Source organism: Phymastichus coffea, unplaced genomic scaffold, assembly GCF_024137745.1.
Source record: "Phymastichus coffea isolate CEN01 unplaced genomic scaffold, Cenicafe_Pcof_1.1 PCOF00180, whole genome shotgun sequence".
Classification (NCBI taxonomy): Eukaryota; Metazoa; Arthropoda; class Insecta; order Hymenoptera; family Eulophidae; genus Phymastichus; species Phymastichus coffea.
This window is the reverse complement of record NW_026706991.1, coordinates 209,076-230,472: the sequence shown is the minus strand read 5'-3', so window position 1 is coordinate 230,472 and position 21,397 is coordinate 209,076. Positions and strand designations below refer to the sequence as shown.

Sequence of the window (21,397 nt, the reverse complement as noted above, 5' to 3'; positions counted from 1 at the left end):
AATTGATTTTAATTTTTTTAATATGCAATAATGTATATTCTAGAAAACTTAGAACTAGTAACGACAAATATATCGACTTCACGATAAATTCAAGTGCATCAAATAAGCTCATTGACTCTGAATTAATACAATTGAAAATATGTGCGATCCGTGACAAAGTATTCAAACAACATAAATACGTTCTTTCGTATTGTATAATACACTCAAACTTGTCGTGTAAATAAATTTATTTATAAATAAATCGATAGTACTCAGCCTTCTTTAATAACAATGACTGAATTATGACTATATTGTACATATTCATTTTAATATAATATTCTTATGAAACACTCGTTCTTCTCTTTACATTTCATTGCAGACTTATTAAGTAATAACTATACATAATATTAATGTTTACAATAGATAGATATTTTTTCAATTCTATCAGTTCTAAAGAAATCTTTGTACAATATTTGGTACTATTTTGTGGATTAAATAATCTGCATTATTGACAAAAAATCAATGATTACAGGGTTTATAAATACCTTTGATATGAATATCGTATTACTCAAATACTTTGTAATTAAATCTACATCCAATGCTATAAAAATCTAAAACTGATTAGAATATTTTGGTATAATATTGTTGAATTTTAACGAATATTGCTCTCGTTTCCTCTCTCACCTTCTCTCTCTCAACATTTGCAATGGGATATCAATAACATTTTATAAATTACACATATCAAACTATCGTCATCGAAGATCAGAATAAACTCGATGATGAGATTATGCATTCGACAGAAAAGTCATTCAATAGATTTTGATTATTGCACACACAATGTCATCGAGGCACTTATCCATGAGACTGAAATATATATATATATATTGCGGAAGACAGTACGAGAATCGAATCACACGCACACCAAATCATCAGCGTCGTAATTTTCTCACATGCTGTACTTGATCTGATCGTAGTACATTGTCGCGTTCGATGGCGTTGGCGCTGCCGAGTGGACGTTGTTCGTAGCGGCGCCGCCGACGGGAAGGCAGAGACCGGCGCCGATGTTTCCCAGGCTTAGCGTCGACGAATTCAAGGCGCCGTGTGCCAAGTAGGGCTTTCTATCCACTATGCCGCCGCCGGAGCTGCTTGAGCTGCCGCCGCTTTGGCATTGTAGCCTCATACCTGCAACTGCAATGGTTTATACTTTCATTAGATACATTTTTCTTTTGTCTCCACATGTTTTACGATTTACCGAATTTTTTAAATATCCAAAGTCATGTTACTTATTTTACTTTATAAATTGTGAAATAAAAATGGAAACGAGTATTGATCAATTTCAAATAGCATCATTGTTTTACAGTTCTAATAAAATAACGTGCAATAAAATTGTTCATACTTGATAATCATCGCCTTCCGTCATGCAAAAAATAGAAAATCACGTTAAACGTCATTAATCTGTACAGTTAGATGGGAGCTCTTTGTTTTTAATTGCCAATGTGAATGTTTGAAAATATAGTTCGATCTACATGAAATAATTATTGATTGCTATCGTCTCACGATAAAATCACATTAGTATAGTTTCAGAGAATGCACCAGATCTCGAGTGCGCTCTAAGCTCAAGTGGACACTCCAGCGGAGGCTCGCTTCTTCATCCGATTTTTTCCCTCGCTCGCTTTCTCATTTATTACCAGCTCGAGTATGACTCAGTTATATTATGTATAATCTTCGCACGAGCAAATTTTTTTTCCGATTAGCCGGTAATTCGCTATCATAAATTTGCTTTCTAAGCCTTAAAACACCGTTGGAATTTACGTTGAAATCGTTGCTAAAATTATATCTATATTTCGTGTCGCATATGAACAATTCTGCCAAAAAAAAGCCAAATAATATGATACAGTTGCTTGTCCCTCCTTTTTTTCCTGCGTAAGTGTTATAATTTTACTTCAATAAAATCAATAACGCGCTTTTTTAAATTATCTTAATTCAGTTTCAAACTTGAATTCCACGAGTCAAGATATACCGAAAACAATATTGTGATTCATTTTCTATTTGAAATTTCGATTCCTGCAGGACTTTGAAAATACTCAAGTCTAACTCAAATGTATCAGCTTTGCAAATTCAATAGCTTTGAGTTTTTCAACATTGTTTTATCTACAAAGCCCTGTAAGAATCGAAGTTTTGAACAAAAAATATAAAAATGTTTTTGTTTCGTGGCACATGAATTATCGCTATCATTTTTCGTTTCTCGTTAATTTCTAACACTAAGGATTATTAAAAATTATGTTCTTTTTTTATTGATCTGAGCACACTTTTGGATGGAAAAAGGTGCCGTGTAATAGGCCAAAGATTTTTGTATATGGATTGATAAGATCGCATGAACAAGAGCGTGCACCTAATATCAAAATTACATAAAATTTTCTCGAACTAAGAAAATTTTTTTATGGAATTGTTCGCATATAGTTGGATCTTTTTTTTTTCGTGACTTTATATGTCTGCATAAAAAAAAGAGTATTACTCATTCGCAGATTCACATGCCCGCTCAAGCTGTGTCGTTAAAGGTCTCGAGATGAGAAAAAAAACAGTGTAGCAAGAAAGCATCTAAGAATATAATTGCAGTTCAGAAATTTCTGCTCATGTGTGGTCTATTTCGCCACTGTCAAGTATGCCATTCAATGTGAAATTGCTGTTATAGTGCGACGGGTCTCTCAGCTACAGCATGCTTGACGTATTTTCAGTTGGTTGTTTTCGTTTTTAATTCACGCGAAGTCACTACTTGACTAAGTAATAAGTTGCAATAATATTTTTATCGACGATAAAAAGTTTTTCAAAACAATTTGTTCGCTGTACTTCTGGACGTTATTCGCGAACTACATAGTTTGTAACGTCGACGGAAAAATCGAAGTAATATTTGTCGTAGGCAGCACCGTGCTATTAACGGTATAAAATTACAATGCAAGCCGAACCTTTTCGTTTTGACGTTCGAACTATGTAAGAAAATCCTTTAATGAGCGTTGAAAGGTCTGGAAATTTTGAAAGGCGTGGACTGTGTTTCAGTTTTGGGACCGCGACGTCAACGCTTCTCCTGTTTTTATGACATCAAGAATGCCACCCATGCGGCGCGCATCTCGACTGCACGTACAAGCACGCACTGTTCAGTGTTTCGATGTTTCGGGGCGCCGAACCTGTCGCCGACAAATCGTTAAACGTCTGTAATAGCTTCGTCAACGATAAAAAAAAAAAAAAAAAACACACAATAAAATCAGCTCGTTTTCCCGCCGATATCGTTGGCGATCCTCTCATTTTCTCACGGCATTTGAATGTCCGAAGCAATATTGCTAAACACGTTCGCGTCATTACCGCGCAGAAGTATGCGGGGTTAGAGTGGCTGCGATCGATAAAAGGCATATCCGGAAAAAAATGAGAAGCAGTCCGCGGCTTACCGTGATCAGCGACGGGCGTGTGACAGCTGCTGTGTGGCGAGTTGACGTTCGTCACGGGGCTACTACTCGATACCGTCTGCTGCTGTGCTGGATTCATCGTGTGGATCGCCTGAATCGCCGCGTTGACGTTGATCGATGAATTCTGCGCCGCGTTGCCCACGTAAGCTGCGTAATAATCCTGACTCTGATTGTTAGCAATGGTGGTCGTGGTAACGCCACTGCACTCGGTGTCGAGCTTGAACGGCTGCTGCACCTCCTGCTGTTGCGCCAAATGGTGATCGGTCAATTTGAGATTGCTTTGGTGAAACACCTGCGTCTGCTGGTCTTGGCATGCTCGAGCGTAACCAGGCTCGTTCTTGAAAGGTCCGAGCTCGCCGTTGCGATACATCGACGGGTCGGTCTTCAAAGTGACGTTGAACTCGGTGGTCTTGCAGGTGATCTCGGCGATCGGCGGTGCCTTGTACTCCGGGTACGTCCACTCGGAAGTCGGCGCGTAAACGGCTGCGTATTCCGGATAGCTTTGGTACTGATTCTGATATCCGTTGGCGTAATCGACTCCTGCTGCAGTAAGATTCTCGTAGCCAGCGGTGCCGGTTTGCACGGATCCGGTCGCCGTCGGGAAGGCGTACTGGTGAGCGTACTGCGGCTTCAGCGCCTGACACTTGCGTCTGAATCCGCGCGGTCGACGGCGAAAACTGCCCTCCTCGAACATGTACTCGCTGGCCGGATCGATGGTCCAGTAATGGCCCTTACCTGGACGTCCTAAGCCCTTTGGCAGCTTGATAAAGCACTCGTTCAGGCTCAAATTGTGGCGCACCGAGTTTTTCCAGCCTTGATACGCGCCGCGGAAAAACGGGAAGTGCTGCTGCAAATACGTGTAGATCTCCGACAGGGTGAGACGTTTACCTGGGCTCGACTGGATGGCCATGACGATGAGCGCTATGTAGGAGTAGGGCGGCTTCTCTTGACGACGAGTTCCTGGCTTTCGGGCCGATTCTTGATTAGCCGGAGACGCGTTGTTGGCGCTTGCAGGGCTCGTCAGAAGTGGCTCCATTTGAGTTTGCGCCAGGCTCGAAATCACACCGCTGCTGCCGCCGCCGGCGACGCTCGGCCGAGGCATCGAGTAACTCAAAGACACCGACGGATGCGACGACGCGGTAGAAATGTGATGGTGATGGTGATGGTGATAATGAAGCTGCTGCTGGTGAAGGTGCTGCGACGCCGTCGCCGTCTCGGATTCGTTCGTCATTTCGACGAGACGACGGTTGTTACCGAGGATCAACGAGTAATCGAGCACTCTTACGTATCAAAAATTGAAGCTCGTCCAGCGAGTTCTATCATTTGCGCGAGACAGATGCGCGCGCGCACGTGTGTGCGCGTGGGAAAAAAAGTACTCGCGGATCAGCGCCAAACTGTTTACGGCCGAACGACAAACAAGAGTTCAAGGCCCTACGGGCTTTTTGTCATCTCGTAAAAGCTCCCTCCTTCGGCGAAGGCCAAAGTCTTTATTAACGCGGACGCGCGCGCGTATCGCGTTTGATCGGATATAATTATTTACACGCGGAGATGTAAACTGTTTGGCCGCTCGATAATCGCGCTGGATCGCGACTGAGGAGCAGCAGCCCGTGCCACCGAGTTGCGTCTTCGCTCGGCAGCCGCGTCAGCGCATTGGGCGACGTCGGCCTCGTAGGCGGGGCCTCCTAACGAGTGATGCCACTCGCTATTGGAGAGACAATCCTTTCGATGGTGGATCTCACGCGTGTGCGCCGCACGCGGCTGGCCTATTCCAAGCGAACGGAGAGCAGACCTTTTACGATGATTATTTATTGTTCGGAGAAGAGAGAGAAAGAGAGATTATCATGGCAGTAATGCTTTAACGTTGGCGGATTGTCTTTAGCTTGCGCCCCAATTGATTCGTGTGCCGTTGTTTGCAATTTTAGTTGAGTGCGCTGCTGTGCGGTGCTTTGCTTGAGAGGCCTCATGACGGTCCTTTTCGTACGAGTCAAGTGATTTTTTTCATTGTGCTCGCTCCAATGCTATTTTGTTGTAAAGATGAGAAGGGCGTTTGTCATTTTCATAGGAAAACAACGTTCTAAATTACCAGTTTTTGTCGTTAATTAATGATCATAGTATTGAATTTTTACCGTTAGATGAAACGAGTTTGTCGGTTATCAATGTTATCGCTAATAAAATTGACTCAAGCGCTATACTTACAATTATTCATTCTTGAACATTTGGATCCTCGTTGCACACTTCTATTGCGCGTAGAAAGAGAGTTCAAGTGCACGATATAATATCTAGAAGAAATAAAATTTGTCGATTGTGCAACTTGAATGTGTCTGAAAAATTATTGTCGAACAGACGTACTTCGCATTGAAAAATCTTGCGAAGTTAATGTAGTGCAGCGTTGAAAGCGATCGCGTGAGAAAAATCAGATATCTCCGTAGCGTTGTCTTATAGCCGATTCGAAAATGACACTTGAGTCACGGGCCGTCGGGAATAAACATCTCCGATCTGCGTGCGTGTTTGACTCACGATGATGACTTGAGCCTTCGACGATTGATCCGTCGGACGCTTTCATACATTTTCGTCACCTTCTGATGTTCATTATATGAACGAAATGTACGCCTGGATGATATAGGGTTACGACAAACTCGGATAATTAGCAAGTATTAATATCGTACCATTACTTGGAATATATAAAATTAAGTTGAGTGAAAACTTCACATGCGCTGTACGCGATGCAGCTTTACATGCGCGAAAACGCATACCGCCAAGGCATCTTTATCTTCAAAGTCCGTAAATTTTCGAGGTTAGCTGCTTTCCATTTATATAAATAATTAAAAGTACAACGAAAATGTACGTTGAATTTTTGTGATAAAACCTGTGTTAAAATCTTTCGAAAAACGATTATGAACATTATGACATATTTTATCTGTTACATCGGCATATTGCTATTTTTTCAATTATTCCCCAACGTAGAGTGACAGCCTACCTTAAGCTGGAACATAATTTTCCGCATAATTACCATTATCTTTGGTAAGATTAAATTGACGCTATGTTGTACATGATACCGCAATATTAAGATTCTAAAGTAATGTTGCATTTGCACGGCAGCGCCGTCAATTGAATTCAGTCAGGTCCGCATTAACGTAACTTTCATGATAACTTGAAAATTAGTCAAAATGAGAATAATCGTTGGGGTGGGCCACTCGTCGTAATTTATCGCCTTTCAAGACAGCATTTGAGGCTACTCGGCAGCGAGGCTCGATTCATTTTGGAGAAGAAAACAGAATTATCTTGACATATTTCAAGAGTGTTACAACGCAGCGCTTCTGTCTACTGTTTTTGAGTTTGAAGTTTTCGTGATGATTTTAAGTGTCACGCTTACAATACTCGAGAATCTTGAAAGGGGGAATCCGTGCAAGCGAGGTTCGATTGCTTTAACTTTAAACCTTTGCTTATATACACACACCTCATTTTATATTACTTAGCGTTGCTTTCGCAAAGTAAAATGAGCTTTAAAAACTTTCAAATGTGACTCTATGCTTCGAAACGCATACTCTCTCGTGCAGCGTTACAAAAAAGTCCATCTGACATGCGAAGATGTGTAAGACACTTTAGAAAAACGTGTCTTTTATGGCCCCGCGCAACGGCCTTCGTCAGTTTTTTGATAATAAAATTACGGGACTAAGATCACAGAGACCACCCGAACGTGAAAAACTCACGTGTTGTCGGTCATATAAGAAAACCGCAAACGGAGAACACAGATAGCGGCGGGATTTCCTCCCTTTTAAAGCGACTCCAATGCTACATTTTAACTAGCGCTCGGCTATGAGGGTCGGAATATATCTATAATTTTTCATTTTATGTGAAACGGTATCCTCACAGATGCACTTTGCTCTAAAGTAATAGCTGAAACAGTGTGTCAAGGAGTCTGTTTGTCGAGACACTTTCAACATTTATAAAATCGCGTTCGGAATAATGTTTATAGCGTCTGTTTTACTAAAAATATATAATCTACATATTGTTAAAACTTAGCCTTTCGCATTATTTAACTGGTGAAACGTGGTCTCTTGTGGTTCGTTTTAGAAGTCTATTGTTTATTGTCTATTGTGTTAGAAATCTATTCAGCACTATCGTAAAAATAACATATATATTAACTGACTTTGGTTGTTAAAGATTAATATGAAGAACTGGAAAGTTACAGCTGAACGGTGAAAGCTCAGCGACGTAAAACTGTAAAGAGCATCGAAAAATGCTGAACCCTTGCATTCGACGCTGTCAACGAAGGAAAAAGGGGAAAGAGAAACGGAGCTTTGTGCTTCTGGGCAGCACGTGAAGAAGCAGCAGCGTAGAGCCCACCCAGGCCGCGCCATCATACGCGCCGACGAGAATCCTCTCTGTGTTTACACCCGGCACCGTAATTTTATACTACGCGCACCGCCGCCGATCTGGAACTGCATCGCGTACGGCGCATGTGATTTCCTCCGATGCGTTCCCGAGGTGCACGCGCATTCAAATCTTTTGGAAAACTGACGTTCGTGATCCGGCGTCGCTCCAACTTTTTTTTTTAGAATGCTCAGTGGATGTATTAACAAGCTGCAGTTTGAAGGTTCAATGGCTTCGCAAACTGATATGCCTTTTGTTTGGCTTTCATTCGGTGAATGATGAACGTTGTCGTACGCAATAAAGACTTGTGGATTTGCGCTTGTAAATACCAGGTGTTTTCATCATAAAAAATTATCATCCACTGTCTTTTCCACTGTATGTCCGCTAATATTTTCAATTTTATTAAAAATTATCATATCAATTATGACTAATCAGAATAACATATTGATTATCGTCCAATATTTTAAGTGAAAAGAGCGAATCAAAATTGTGCATGTATATAACACACGAAAACCTTAGATTTTTCTTTAAATTGAGATTAACGTAATTATTTTAAGAAATGTTGTCATTATTGATCGTGATAACAATTTTCAATTGGTACTTCATCTAATAATAAGATTTCATTTATTACTCTTGTTATCAGATTTTTTAAATTTTTCATTCACAAACTGAATAAGTCTCGGTAATGTATACAAGCTTGCTGAAAAAAAAATCCGCCAATCTGGATGAAAATGAGAGCAAGATGAGCCATAGACGATCTGAAAATAAGATCTGTTTATCTCAAGTCGATGCTATTTCAGAAACCGCCTAAGATTCTCGCGATTGCAGCGAACAAATGTTCAGCAGCCTGAGCAAATGAGCCGTAAAATACGTTATATGGAGCCCGTTAATTTTATACATAAAACTCGTTCGTTTTACTTTACACCTCCAAAGTTCTGTTTTAAGAATTGACGCAAATCAGTCCACTAGTTAGCTCGCAGTTTAAAAGCATTTATACTGGATTTTATCAATGTTATAATTTGAAAATATATACATAATAATCTGAAGAAGGGAGAAAGGAGAACAACCACTTGGATGTAGTGAATAAAAATAAGATTTTTTTCAACTCTTCGTTGATTTTACTAATTGTCAGTAAAAATGATTAGACATCCTTTAATGTGTTTAGTATTAGCGTCTGTAGAACGTCATTATATAATCAGTAGTTTACATGCATATTAGTTTTTCAAAGTTATAAATATTATGATTTAAGTTAATGGTTAACATATCATTATCATATTTACGAAAGAAACACACAGTCAAAGATATATGACGAACGTTGGGACATTCTTTTGATTTGTTGAAGGGGTTGCTTGACGATGCTCAGTGTTTATTGAAAAGAAAAGCATAGCTGGAAAGGTTCAAAAAATGTATTTGAGCGCACGAGTGTAGAGAAGAATCATCAGTTATACGCGCGGGTGGCTACTGTTTACGCGAAGTCTTCTACCCACACCACTTAATTCGATGTTTTGGTATTTAGATCTCGACGGCAGCAGGGGGTTTGTCCTCGGCGCACGAACCTCTCGAGCAGCAATCTTGACTTCTGGAAAGAATTTTCGGCGCTCACGTACCGAGTAGTCCATCTAAACGAGACTCTCGTTAATTACTCGGATGCCAACAATTCGAACTCTCTTATCGTTTTTATATTTCGTTACTTTTTACAGTCTTCAAAACAGATGAAATAGCAGAAGAAGGGAAATATGTGCTAATTTGAAAAGTAATATAGGCAGTGATCTTGTGCCGTTTCAAATAGTTACGGTTTTGGATAATAATTTAGTCAAATTTTCCATTTAACAATCTCGAACATTAGTCTAGCTACATAGTATATTATTTATTATAATCACATTATGTGTTAAGGGAATGGTTTACTGCATTAATTTTCATAAATCAATTAGCAATATTTATGCCAAAAATATACATTTTAAGACTTTTCGTTTAGACAATTAGAAAAATTGAAATTCTCAAATATTTACAATAAGCGTTACTTATAAGCTTTTAATTTTTGATAGTTAAAATCAGATTGTTATTTAGACATTTAGTTTCACATATCGTTTGATCTCGTTAAAATATCATTTATATGCTGATTAAAATTATGTACGTCATGGTTTTATAAGATATCTAAAGAAATAAATGAAAATATTATAATTAGTCAGAGATTTTGACTGACATAAAACTGTAAAAGATATAGGTATACAAAATTAAGTTTCACGTGTCTGGAAAAATTATTGATAAACAAAATATTTACACATTGTATGGTTACATAATTTTTTTACATACTGTTAATTTAAATATTAAATTAAATTTAATACTGTTAATATAAATAATAAATATTTATATACATAATTACTGTTACGTAAACTTATAAAGATTCTACGTAGTTTTGTTATTTTTTCCTTATCAATTATCATTTATAGTTATTTTATCTTTTGTTCCTACAAGCTTTCATGGAAGATTTTCTCAATATAATTAGCGAGAAAGCGATTTACAATATACATGTTATAAGTTGAATATTATCAAACTTGGTACATGTTGATTCTTATTTACATCAGCAATTTCACTGTTCACCTATGCGGTCTGGATTCGAGAAATTCTTGGCATTCCAATTTTACTTAAAATGAAAATGTACAGACTTCTGAGTTGTATAACTTATAAGTTAACTGATAAATCAGTAATCTGTAAAAAATAGAAATTAGAATGTACTGTAACTTTATGATACAAAAATTTTATTAGAGTTAGTACCTGACATAGTTCCTCTCTCTTCGTCACTATCTCGTTTGCTGATTCTGGAATTCGACATACCATCTAAATTCAAATCACCACTACATTGACTCTCAAGTAATAAAAATTCTTGAAGCTCTTCTTGACTATTAGCAGTATGGAGTTGTTGAAAATATTCTAGTTCAATTTCTCTCGGCTCTAGTGGATACATTTCCGGCATGAGAGACGATCTTACTTCTTGATATTTATTGTGGAATCTTCGTGACACTGGAATGCGTGATTTGGGATACGTATGGTATTTATGATCACGTTTACATCCAGGTGATAATGAACTGCTCCATAATCTTAATCCCCCTAAACTCTTGGTACTATCGGAATATGTATTTTCATCACGATTGCTTAATTCAGTTTGACGATTTTGGCTAGAACTACTCGTTGATGCTTCACTAACTTCTTCGATAGGAGATAGATAAAACCAATCATGAGTATTTTTAAATGCATGTCTATCAGCGTAAGTATTATGTATAAAATCGTTCCTAACATATGATGATTTTTTATGGTTTGCTATGAGTTTCGCGTGATATCGAGATATCTTCCATTTAAATGTTTCAGTTGTTCGAGAAGCTAAATTTACTGAGAAATGTTTTTTCGCATAATATGAAAGCTTAACTTTTCGATTTTTAATGCTATGTTTTATTTTTCGCAATGATGTCTTTCTGAAAGCATTGATAAGAAGCAAGAGATGATTGTTATTCATTTGTCTATTTGTTTTGTGTTTTACATGCGATTTATTTTGATTTTCTAAATAGGATTTTAATTTCATGTGCTGAAAAGTACGTTCATATGAAATGATCTCAAACTCTGAAAGAATAAATTTTAATATTATTTACTAATGTGGCTTTTTTTATTATTATTAGTATAAGCATTTCATGAAACGTTATATTATACACACACAATTGTTACATAGATTTTGTCTTTGCAATGCTCTTTTTTTATGAATATGATTTATCATACATTTCTTTAAAATATTAATTAACTCTAAAAGCAAAAAAGTTTGAGCCATAAATTATGATATATATAACTGAAGTAATCTGTGGAAACTAATTTAAAATTTTTCCGTCGTCGATTTAAAGAAAACTTATTTGCATATACATGATATATAATCACATTTTGATTACCAAAGTTTTAATACAACATGTTAAATATATTTTTTATTGCGAAGATAGTTGCTAATTTTTTGTAAATTTTAGAATTTGATTCTTTATTAGGCTGCTATTTTGGGTTGTAATTTTGAATATTTTACACGTTTAAAAAAAGTCTTTTACTTCTTATGAGTAATAATAAAACATCTTTTTTAAGTGAATATGCAATGGTTTAATAATTTATAATATTATTTAAATGTCTGGTTAGTCATCGACGTCACTTTGTCAATTTATCACCTATTTTTTATTATTTACAACTACATAAAAATTGCTGAACACCTTTGTCCACACAGTTTTTATATTGTATTATAAAATCAATGCAAATTGTAGGATATAGGCTGAACAATGATTATCTAAAGGGTCTAGTAATGATTGATTGACGAAGGTGGTGCGTAGCCATATAGAAAACAAACTTATTACTACATTGTAGAACTTAAAGAAAAGAATAATAATCATTTAAATAATGAAATAATAAATTTTACGATAACTTAATATTTTTAATATCTCTAGTCTCCATGAACATTGAACATCCATAATGGATCGAAACTGATTTTTGTTATTTTACATTTTAGATATATTTATTAATTTTTTTTCTTTTTTTCTGTTCATGAATTAAGTTAAACTAATGTTCAAATATTAGTAAGAATATGAGACACGTTACTCTTCAGTTCCAAAGTATGCCAAAAAAGAGCTCTATATGCTTTGTCTACAACGTAGTGATATTTTGTAAAGAATAATGTCATCAAGTATAATACGAACTCTCTTCTAAATAAATAAGAATATGGAAAGTAAGTTATTGGGTTACGCTAATTTTTAATGAATTATAAACATATTTTATACACGAAGTATCGATACCATAGTCTCAAAAATAAAAACAAACCTTAACATCTCGCGTATATACAGATATATACAGAGATAAATATCCAGAAATATGTTTTATTCAAAATAGTAATCCGTAGTGATTTTTGGCGAAGAATATTATGAGTACTTGATATAGGAATATATAGGATACAATATTCGTTCAATTTAACTATCATACTAAACATATATGAATTTAAAAAAATATTTTTTAAGTTATTTATTTTCAAAATACAATAAATAAATACAACACTGCTTAAAACTATTCTCATACTTATTCTTTTATAGGAACAAATAACTTAAAAAAAAATAGTTTTCTTCTATACGGCATTTTTACAGTCTTGTGTATGTGAAGGAAATATTTGTGATCGACAGTCAATTAATACTGTGGAAAATAATAAAAGATAATAAAAGTAATTACGCCACCTTCGTCATAAATACCTTTTTTACGTATCGAGTATACCATATTCATTAAATTATGTTATACCATCTATTTTGTCAATTGGATATTTGATATGATGAGTACAAGTTAATGAGTGCTAATGAGTGTACATGAAAAACATTTTGAGGATTATTGTAAAATTTGATTCAGCTCCTTACTTTTTACAATGAGTTTTGCTGACACTTCCAAAACTCCAGCTGAAGTCACTGCTCTGCAGGTAAAAATGCCCGAGTCTTCGATATATGTTTTTGTAATTTGAAGTATAATTGTACTTTCTTCACGCGTAATCTACAAAAAAAAGTATATATATATTGACCGTGAAAATATGAACATTATAAAATCAAGAACCATACTTTAAAATCAGATGACTCGGGAATAATAATATCTTCGCGATACCATTGAATTTCAGCTTCAAGATCAGGAGGCAAAATTTGAGTTGTAAATCGAACTGGTTGTCCTTCTAGTACAATTTGATCTTCAATAGGAGTTAATAACGGTAATATTTTCACTATTTCTGCAACTGCGAATAGGTTAACAATTTTTAAAATTTGAAATATCTATTTACTTGTACTCATCATTCATAAATCATTTACCTAGTACTTTCAAAGTAGCCGAGCTTTCAGTTTTACCAGATATATTTTTAGCTATACATGTATAAATATCTTCGTCTTCGGCAAATGCTTCTGTGATTTTTAACGTATAAGATTCTCCTTCTTTGTGCATTTGGAAATATTTAGAGGGCATGATTATCTATCAATATAAAAATTTTTATGAGTTATGATGCCAATTACTTCAAAATATCTTTTTTTTAAACGCTTCAATTTTTTAATTGAAAAAATAAACATATTATTTTTAATAAATTTATATCCACCTTATTCCCCTTTTTCCATTGGATTGTAGGAGTTGGCGAGCCTCTAATTTTACAAGAAAATATTACCATTGTACCTTCTTCAATTATTTGATTTGTAAGAGATTGCAAAATTACTGGTTCACTTTCTTTGCTAGTTAAATGCGGAAATTTATTTGTTGCTGACGACTCAATGTCTTGTACGATGCACTTTGCCTCACAATGTGCTTTACCGGCACTGTTTACGGCAACACATTTGTATTTTCCAGTGTCACTTTTGATACTTTCCAAGATTAGCAGAGTATGAATGTCATCTTCTTCCAAAGTTTTTATGCGAATATCAGGATAAATTTCTTGGTCATTCTGTAAAAAGTGACAGATATTGTTATATATAAGTATTATATACGTTACGTTTATTATATAATAAATAAAATATACCTTAAACCAAAAAATTTGAATAGGTTTGGTGCCTTTGACTTTAGCATCGAATCTAGCAAGTTCCCCATTTTTAATGGTAGTATTTTTTATAACATCAATAAAACTTGGAAGTATACTTTCTTCTAAATTACACTGTTTTCGTCTTTCTTCAACAATTAAATTAGCACTACACCTGGCTTTACCACTTTTATTTTCTGCAATTACAGAAAATACTCCAGAATCTTCCAAAAATGCTTGATGAATCATTAACGAGGATTTAGTATTGAAAGTATAAATTTTTAAATCCGCATTGTTTGCCAATAGATAATCCTCGCGATACCATTTAATTAATGGCAATGGATCACCGTCGAATTCAATTTCAAATTTAACTTCGTCCTGTTCGTAAACTCGACACGATTGAAGTCTTTTCATAAAGACTGGTGGTTTACAAATGGTAACACTCTCGTACTCAATGTTCTTTCGTAAAGTTACTTCGCTCTCTGTTGCTTTAGATGAGCTAAGTACTGTTTCAATTGTTTTGTCGGTTTCGTATTCTGTTGGAATTTCTTTTTTGGATAAAATATAAGCTGTACTTTCATCCGTGGACTTCTGATCTGTTTGTTGTTCTGTATTCACTGTTTGTTTAGAATATAGATTTTTTTTATTTGTATCTTGGTAAATCTGTGATTTTTGATTAAATAGTTGTTTTGAAATAAATTTCGTTTGATTAGTTGAACGTTCTGAAAATTCAGGCTCATGTCCACCTAGAGAATATTTGAGAAGAATTCTTTTCAATCTTATTATTCAAAAATTGTTTTGGTGAAATGGTTTATGATACTTTACGAAATAGTATCGGTTCGAAAAATTAATTTGTATCGTACTTACGTTTTTGTGATGATTTGAGAACTGTACGGTAATTTATGCAACGGGGTTTAACGGTTAAATGAGCATCTGTTCGAACTTCACCGACTGAGTTTTTTGCAATTACTTCTATCTTTCCATTATCACATTGTCTTGTCTTTGGGATATCCATATGATACATTCCATCATAGGTTAGTTTATAATATGGTCCCTGGTAAAAAAATATATAATAATAATAAAAAAATGCCATTTTATCAACAGAAAAAGAAATTTACAAATTCAATAATCAGCAAATAAATCCACTAACATATTTTGTTTTCTTTACACTATTTAATATCTGAGAAATTATTAAATTTAAACTTACGTTTGTTACAACACGCTTATTAATCAGCCAAAATACAATAGGTCTGGGATGACTAGTAATGCGACAGCAAAATTTAGACCGTTCGCCTTCAAAAACTGTAGCGTTTTCTGGACGAGTCACAAAAATTGGACAAGTGTCGACCTTTTCTTTTTCAACTATTTCTTTAGGAATACTAGTTGAAAAAGAAATAAAAGTCAAATATATTTTTAATTTAAAATTCTGTGATTTCGTTTGTGTTATACAATTTAAATGATGATATAAACTTACACTTGCCAAGAGGCTTCCATTTCTCGTATTTTTTCGACACTCTTCATACCTTTCGGTAACTGCGTTTCATAAATTATACCTGGCTTTCCAGCTATCTTTAAAATAGCTCTAGTTTCATCCATTCCGTATAAATTGGTTGCCCTACATAAATACATTCCACTGTCTTCCGGGTACACCCATCCAAAGTTCATCGCAACATATCCAAAATCATAAATTGGTGTGAACCGATTTTTATGCTGCAATGGCTCTCCATTTAAAAACCATTCAATTTTCATATCAGGATCACCGACTGGTGCTAGTTGGCATTCAAATTTAGTACAATCCATTTCAACTAGATTAAGTTGATCTTTTATAAATGTAACGAATCTAGGAGGTTTTTTAGTATCCATTTCAAAAAAATCATCCTCAGTAAGGCATACTTCTGAAGTATACTTTTTAATAGTAGCTTCCATTTGTAACATTGCTTCAGATTTATTCAATCCTTTAGGCACTTGATTGTACAAAATAATACTTGGTGATTCTAAAAATGAATATGCAATTTAAAACATTTTATAAATTTCCAAGACCTGATCATAAAATATTAATGTATTTCGTATTTCCCTAATAATGTTAATAAGCTATTGAAAATAAAATGAAGGTTACTTCTGCACGTCACGAATGCCGAAGTTGTATCTTCTCCATGAAGATTAATAACTTTACATGTGTATTCTCCAGAATCTTCAGGATATACGTACAAAATGTCCATTGAAATAATACCTATATTATAATTCATTTTATACTTGTGACCGACTGGAATCAATTCTCCATTTCTGTACCATTCAATTTTTAGATCTGGATCATCTTTTGGTTCCACTCGACACATGAATTTTACACTTTCATCTTCATCAACATTAATAGATTTTATGTGAGTTATAAATTTTGGAATCTGACGAGGAATTTCAGATGTTACGTGAGAAGCCAATGTTGGTTTTTGCCTAATTTTTTTGTATTTTGTTTCATTTTCTTCACAAGCATAGTGTAAACCAAAATCAACGACATCTTCCAATGAAATGAAATGATTTTCGTAAATACGAAGTGTGCACGATACAGTAGCTTTGCCGTGTCTATTTACTGCTTTGCACATGTATAAACCAGAATCTCGCCGACAACAATTGGCTATTTCTAGGACCACAAAACCAAAATCATGAATCGTTTTCACTCTAGTTCCTGCTAAAAGGGGTTTTCCATTGTGAAACCACTCTACTCTAATACTAGAATCATTTAGAGGTATTAATTGACATTTAAAATGTGCTAATGAATTTTCTAATACCGTCAAATCTTGAGGTGCATTAATAAATTCGGGTGGATTACCGTCGTTATTTTTTATTTCTGACAATTTATAGATAGTATTTTCATTACTCTGTGAAAGTTTAGATTCGACAATAGCCGAACTTTTACTAATGCATTTCATCAAGCAAGAAGTTACAGCTTCACCGAATTCATTTTTTGCTCTACAGATATATTCTCCAGAATCTTCTAAATAAATTGGCGATATTTCTAGAATAATAAAACCAAAATCATTGATCGTACGGTATCGGGTACCTGTTCTTAATGGTTTTCCGTTCCAAAACCATTCAACCTAGAAATTATAACCAGTTACTGTAAATGTGTGTAATTGAAAAGTGAATATTCCATTGCTTGAATTCTTACTTACCATTAATTTAGGATCATTTACAGGTGTCAATCGTGTTTCAAAATGAGCACTTCCCCCTTCGTACAGATTATCTATATTATTTAAAGGCAATGTAAAGACGGGAGCTCTATTTATCATTTCTATAGATTGGTCATTTTTCCTTTCTGCCTTTTCAACGTGTACAATTGAAATTTCTTCAAATTTACTTTTTGAATTTTCTGAAGATTCTAATTTTGAAATGCATATCAATTGTGCTTTTGTAAAATCGTGTCCATATTTATTTATAGCTCTACATTCATATTCGCCCGAATTTTCCTCGTAACAATAAAGTATATCAAGTACAGCAATGCCAAAGTCATGAAATGTGCGATAACGATAACTATTGGGTATTTTTTTTCCATTGCAATACCATTCAGTTTTTAAATCTGAATCCATTGATGGTATGAATCTCGCTTCAAAATGAGCTGGCTGCCCTTCAATGACCTTGTTATCCTGTATATAAGTGATAAATTTTGGAGGATCAATTTTTTGTTCTATCAATTCTGTTGATTTTTTAGTATATGACTCTAGTTGTTTAATTTTAGTTAGTGAATTAGGTTTTAGAGTCTCAAAATATACTCCACTTCTATCAATACAAGTTAAATTTGCTTTAGTAAAAGCTTCACCGTATTTATTAGTTGCTTTACAAATGTATTCGCCACTGTCATATGGTATTACACCTGCAATATCCATAACCACAGTACCAAAATCGAAAACCAATTTGTAGCGTGATGAGTGGCGCAAAAGCTCTCCATTGTGTAACCATTCGATTATCATATCTGAATCATCAAGTGGAGTAAGACTGCATTCAAAGTGAGCCGACTGTCCATCCTTAAGATTTTCTAATGATTGTAAGTGAGTTATAAATTCTGGTTTTTGACCGCTTGACTTTTGTATACATAGTAATTCGAATTCAACTTCAGCTATTCCAAATTGATTTGTAGCTCTGCAATTATACGTCCCGGAATCTTCAGTTCTAACTCCGTGTATTTCAAGAATAACTATTCCAAAAGCATACGCTGTACAAATTCGATGACTAGCTTCAATTCGTTTCCCATTGCAGGACCATTCGATAGACATAGTTTGATCTTCAATAGGAATGAGTGAAGCTGCAAAATGAATAAGTTCTCCTTCTGTAATATTTAGTAGATTATCCACTTTTGAAGTAAATTTTGGTGGTTGGTCAGTAACTACATCATTTTCTTTTTCAGGGGTATTGCATGCACGTTGAACAACCTTGAGGTTATGTGTATCCTTGTAATTCCTAGGCTTTTCTACAATATTTTCCTGTTTTGAGCAATAAACTGTTGATGACGTGAAGGCTTTGCCAGACTCATTGTATGCCTTACACGTGTAGATGCCAGAATCTCTTTCAAAAGTATCAATCAAATCTAATGTGACAAATCCAAACTCGTATGTAATTTTGTATCGTGATCCATTTTGCAATAAGTTTCCATTGAAGTACCATTGTATTTTTAAGTTATCGTCATCTTTGGGCTCAAAATTAGCTTCCAAATGCAATGGAGCATCTTCTTTAAGTTTAATTTCAGATGGGAAAGGTACTACCCAAATAGGTTTGTTATACTCCTTTGAAGAATAAGTTTGTGATCGTCTAGCTTTTGACGTGTATAATTCATCTATTTCCGTTATTTTTGATAAACCAACATCACCTTGTAGATGTTGTGTTTGCAAAAGAATATTTTGTTTGTTTGAACATTTCAATGTTCCTGATGTTTGAGCTGAACCTTTAGAATTGTTGACTTTGACTGTAATAATTCCAGAATCTTTGTCTGAAACATTGCTTAAAGTAAGAATTGCATGACCAAAATCGTATTTCGTCTTATACCGGTCACCAAATGGTAGAGACTGACCGTTTAAAAACCAATCAATTTGCAATGATGGATCTTTAGATGGTTCTATTTTACATTCAAAAATAATAGTATTACCTTCATTACATTCTACATTATTTAGATGACGGATAAAAATTGGTTCCCCGTATGTTAATTTGAATTGTTCTTCTAAGCTTTCTGGAGAATGTTCAAACATACTAATTTTAGTTATAGCTTTCGGATGTAAACTATCACATATCAACCAATTAGCTTCGATAACCTTAATACTACACGTTGATACTGCTTCACCAAGTAAATTAGCTGCTTTACAAGTATATAAACCTGAGTCATCTAGACGTAATCCATTAATTAACAGTGAAGCAAAACCAAAATCGAAGGTACTTCTTAAACGCGTTCCTGTTTGTAAAGCCACCCCATTTTTGAACCATTCAATATGAAGATTTGCGTCAGTATGAGGCTCTATTTGTGCTTCTAAACAAATGTTTTGTTCTTCTATTAAATCATCATAGCTTTTCAAATGTGTTATAAACATTGGAGGTTGTTGTGGTATTGCGTCGACAAAAATTTCTGAAACTTTATTTCTTTCAGCTTCTTTGAGTTGTATCTTTTGCCAGGCATCTTCATGAATAGAATCTAGAGCAATATTAGGACGACTTTTCACCTTAAGAGGAATCGAAGATAGAGCTTCTCCTGCACTATTGATAGCCTTACAACTATAGATTCCAGAATCTTCGGGAATAACTTTTAAAATATCTAGCGTAACAAGTCCAAAATTGTTGTTGACACGAAACCGAGAACCTATCAATCAAATTATATTGTATTAATACTAATTATAAATGATTTATTGATCAATAATATAATTAACGAATTACCCATTTGAAGTGTATTTCCATTTAATAGCCATTCAAGTCTCAAATCTGAGTCGCCAACAGGCACAATTCTACATTCATAATGAGCGATTTGTCCTTCAACCACAGCTGATGGTCCAGTCAATAATTGTGTAAAAATTGGCTTTTCATAAATTTCTTCAAGTTCTTGTAATGGAGTGAACATTTGTTTATCTTCTAATTGTAAGAGTTTAGTATGTATTTGAGGATATTTTGTACCAAATTGGATTTTTTCTTTTGCTGTAAATAAATATAAATTTAATAATTTCTTAAATTATACTTCATCTGCCTATATGTTCATGCAGCTTACGTAAAATTTTCATATACGCGGTCGTTATAGCTTCACCCATAAGATTTGAAGCACGGCACATGTAAATTCCTTCATCTTCTTCCCTTACGTGATCAAAATTGAGAGTTGCATGGCCGAAATCATGGGTTATCGTTATTCGAGAACCTTAAATAAAATATTTTCCAAATTTAAATTATTTGTACAATTTGATAATATACTTTTTAAATGTCATTTATATACTCAATTCTAATGGTTTTTCATCCCTGAACCATTCAACTTTTAATGAAGTATCCCCAACTGGAATTAATTTACATTCAAAATGAGCTATCTGACCCTCTGTTAGACTATCAATATTCTGCAATGGTTGAGTAAAGATTGGTCTTTGTCTTGTTTTTGGTTTAGAAACTTCAAGTTTATTATGTAGTAACTGAGATTCAAGTTCATAAATCTTTTCCAATCCTTTAGGTCTGTTTGACTCCGAGATGATATTCTGTTTTCTTAATACACTGCATTTAATGGAGGAAAAGCACTGACCAAGAGCATTAATAACTCGTACGAAGTATTGTCCTTCATCTTCTGGAATTACGTGACTAATGTTCAATGCAACATAACCAAAACCACATGTTATATGGAATCTGGATGCTTCTGCTAAACGTTTTTCGTTATGGAAAAACTCTACTCGAAGATTAGCGTCATGCAGGGGTTCAATACGACATTCAAAATGAGCTGGTTGACCTTCATGAATTTCTGTTGTTCCCTTAATTTCATCAATAAAATAGTTAATGATTTTAAATAAAATATTGTTACGTTAATGTAACGACTCATTACTTTTACTCA

The 21,397-nt window shown here is 34.7% G+C and overlaps 2 protein-coding genes across 3 annotated transcripts in view; both read right to left on the bottom strand.

Annotated features, from left to right (window-relative positions):
* Window positions 1-472: 472 nt before the first annotated feature.
* Window positions 473-4,995, bottom strand: LOC131673490 (forkhead box protein A2-like). 2 transcript variants are annotated; one of them, XM_058951508.1, is made up of 2 exons: window positions 3,420-4,995; window positions 473-1,167 (listed from the first exon to the last, which is right to left on the bottom strand). In XM_058951508.1, exons 1-2 carry the CDS (start codon window positions 4,666-4,668, stop codon window positions 926-928), a joined length of 1,491 nt encoding a protein of 496 aa, XP_058807491.1. In that variant the 5' UTR covers window positions 4,669-4,995; the 3' UTR covers window positions 473-925. The 2 variants fall into 2 exon arrangements, with proteins under 2 accessions (XP_058807491.1, XP_058807492.1); XM_058951509.1 differs by having other exon boundaries at window positions 473-1,161.
* A 5,188-nt stretch (window positions 4,996-10,183) lies between these two features.
* LOC131673499 (titin-like) overlaps window positions 10,184-21,397 on the bottom strand; it is a 76,990-nt gene continuing 65,776 nt past the window's right edge. The window contains 15 exon segments of the mRNA XM_058951519.1: window positions 10,184-10,520; window positions 10,587-11,018; window positions 13,226-13,355; window positions 13,421-13,587; window positions 13,661-13,817; window positions 13,939-14,277; window positions 14,353-15,095; window positions 15,217-15,403; window positions 15,557-15,728; window positions 15,824-16,343; window positions 16,466-17,441; window positions 17,517-20,182; window positions 20,257-20,511; window positions 20,582-20,725; window positions 20,801-21,317. Coding sequence (XP_058807502.1) covers window positions 10,513-10,520; window positions 10,587-11,018; window positions 13,226-13,355; window positions 13,421-13,587; window positions 13,661-13,817; window positions 13,939-14,277; window positions 14,353-15,095; window positions 15,217-15,403; window positions 15,557-15,728; window positions 15,824-16,343; window positions 16,466-17,441; window positions 17,517-20,182; window positions 20,257-20,511; window positions 20,582-20,725; window positions 20,801-21,317 — 7,413 coding nt within the window. The 3' untranslated portion in view covers window positions 10,184-10,512.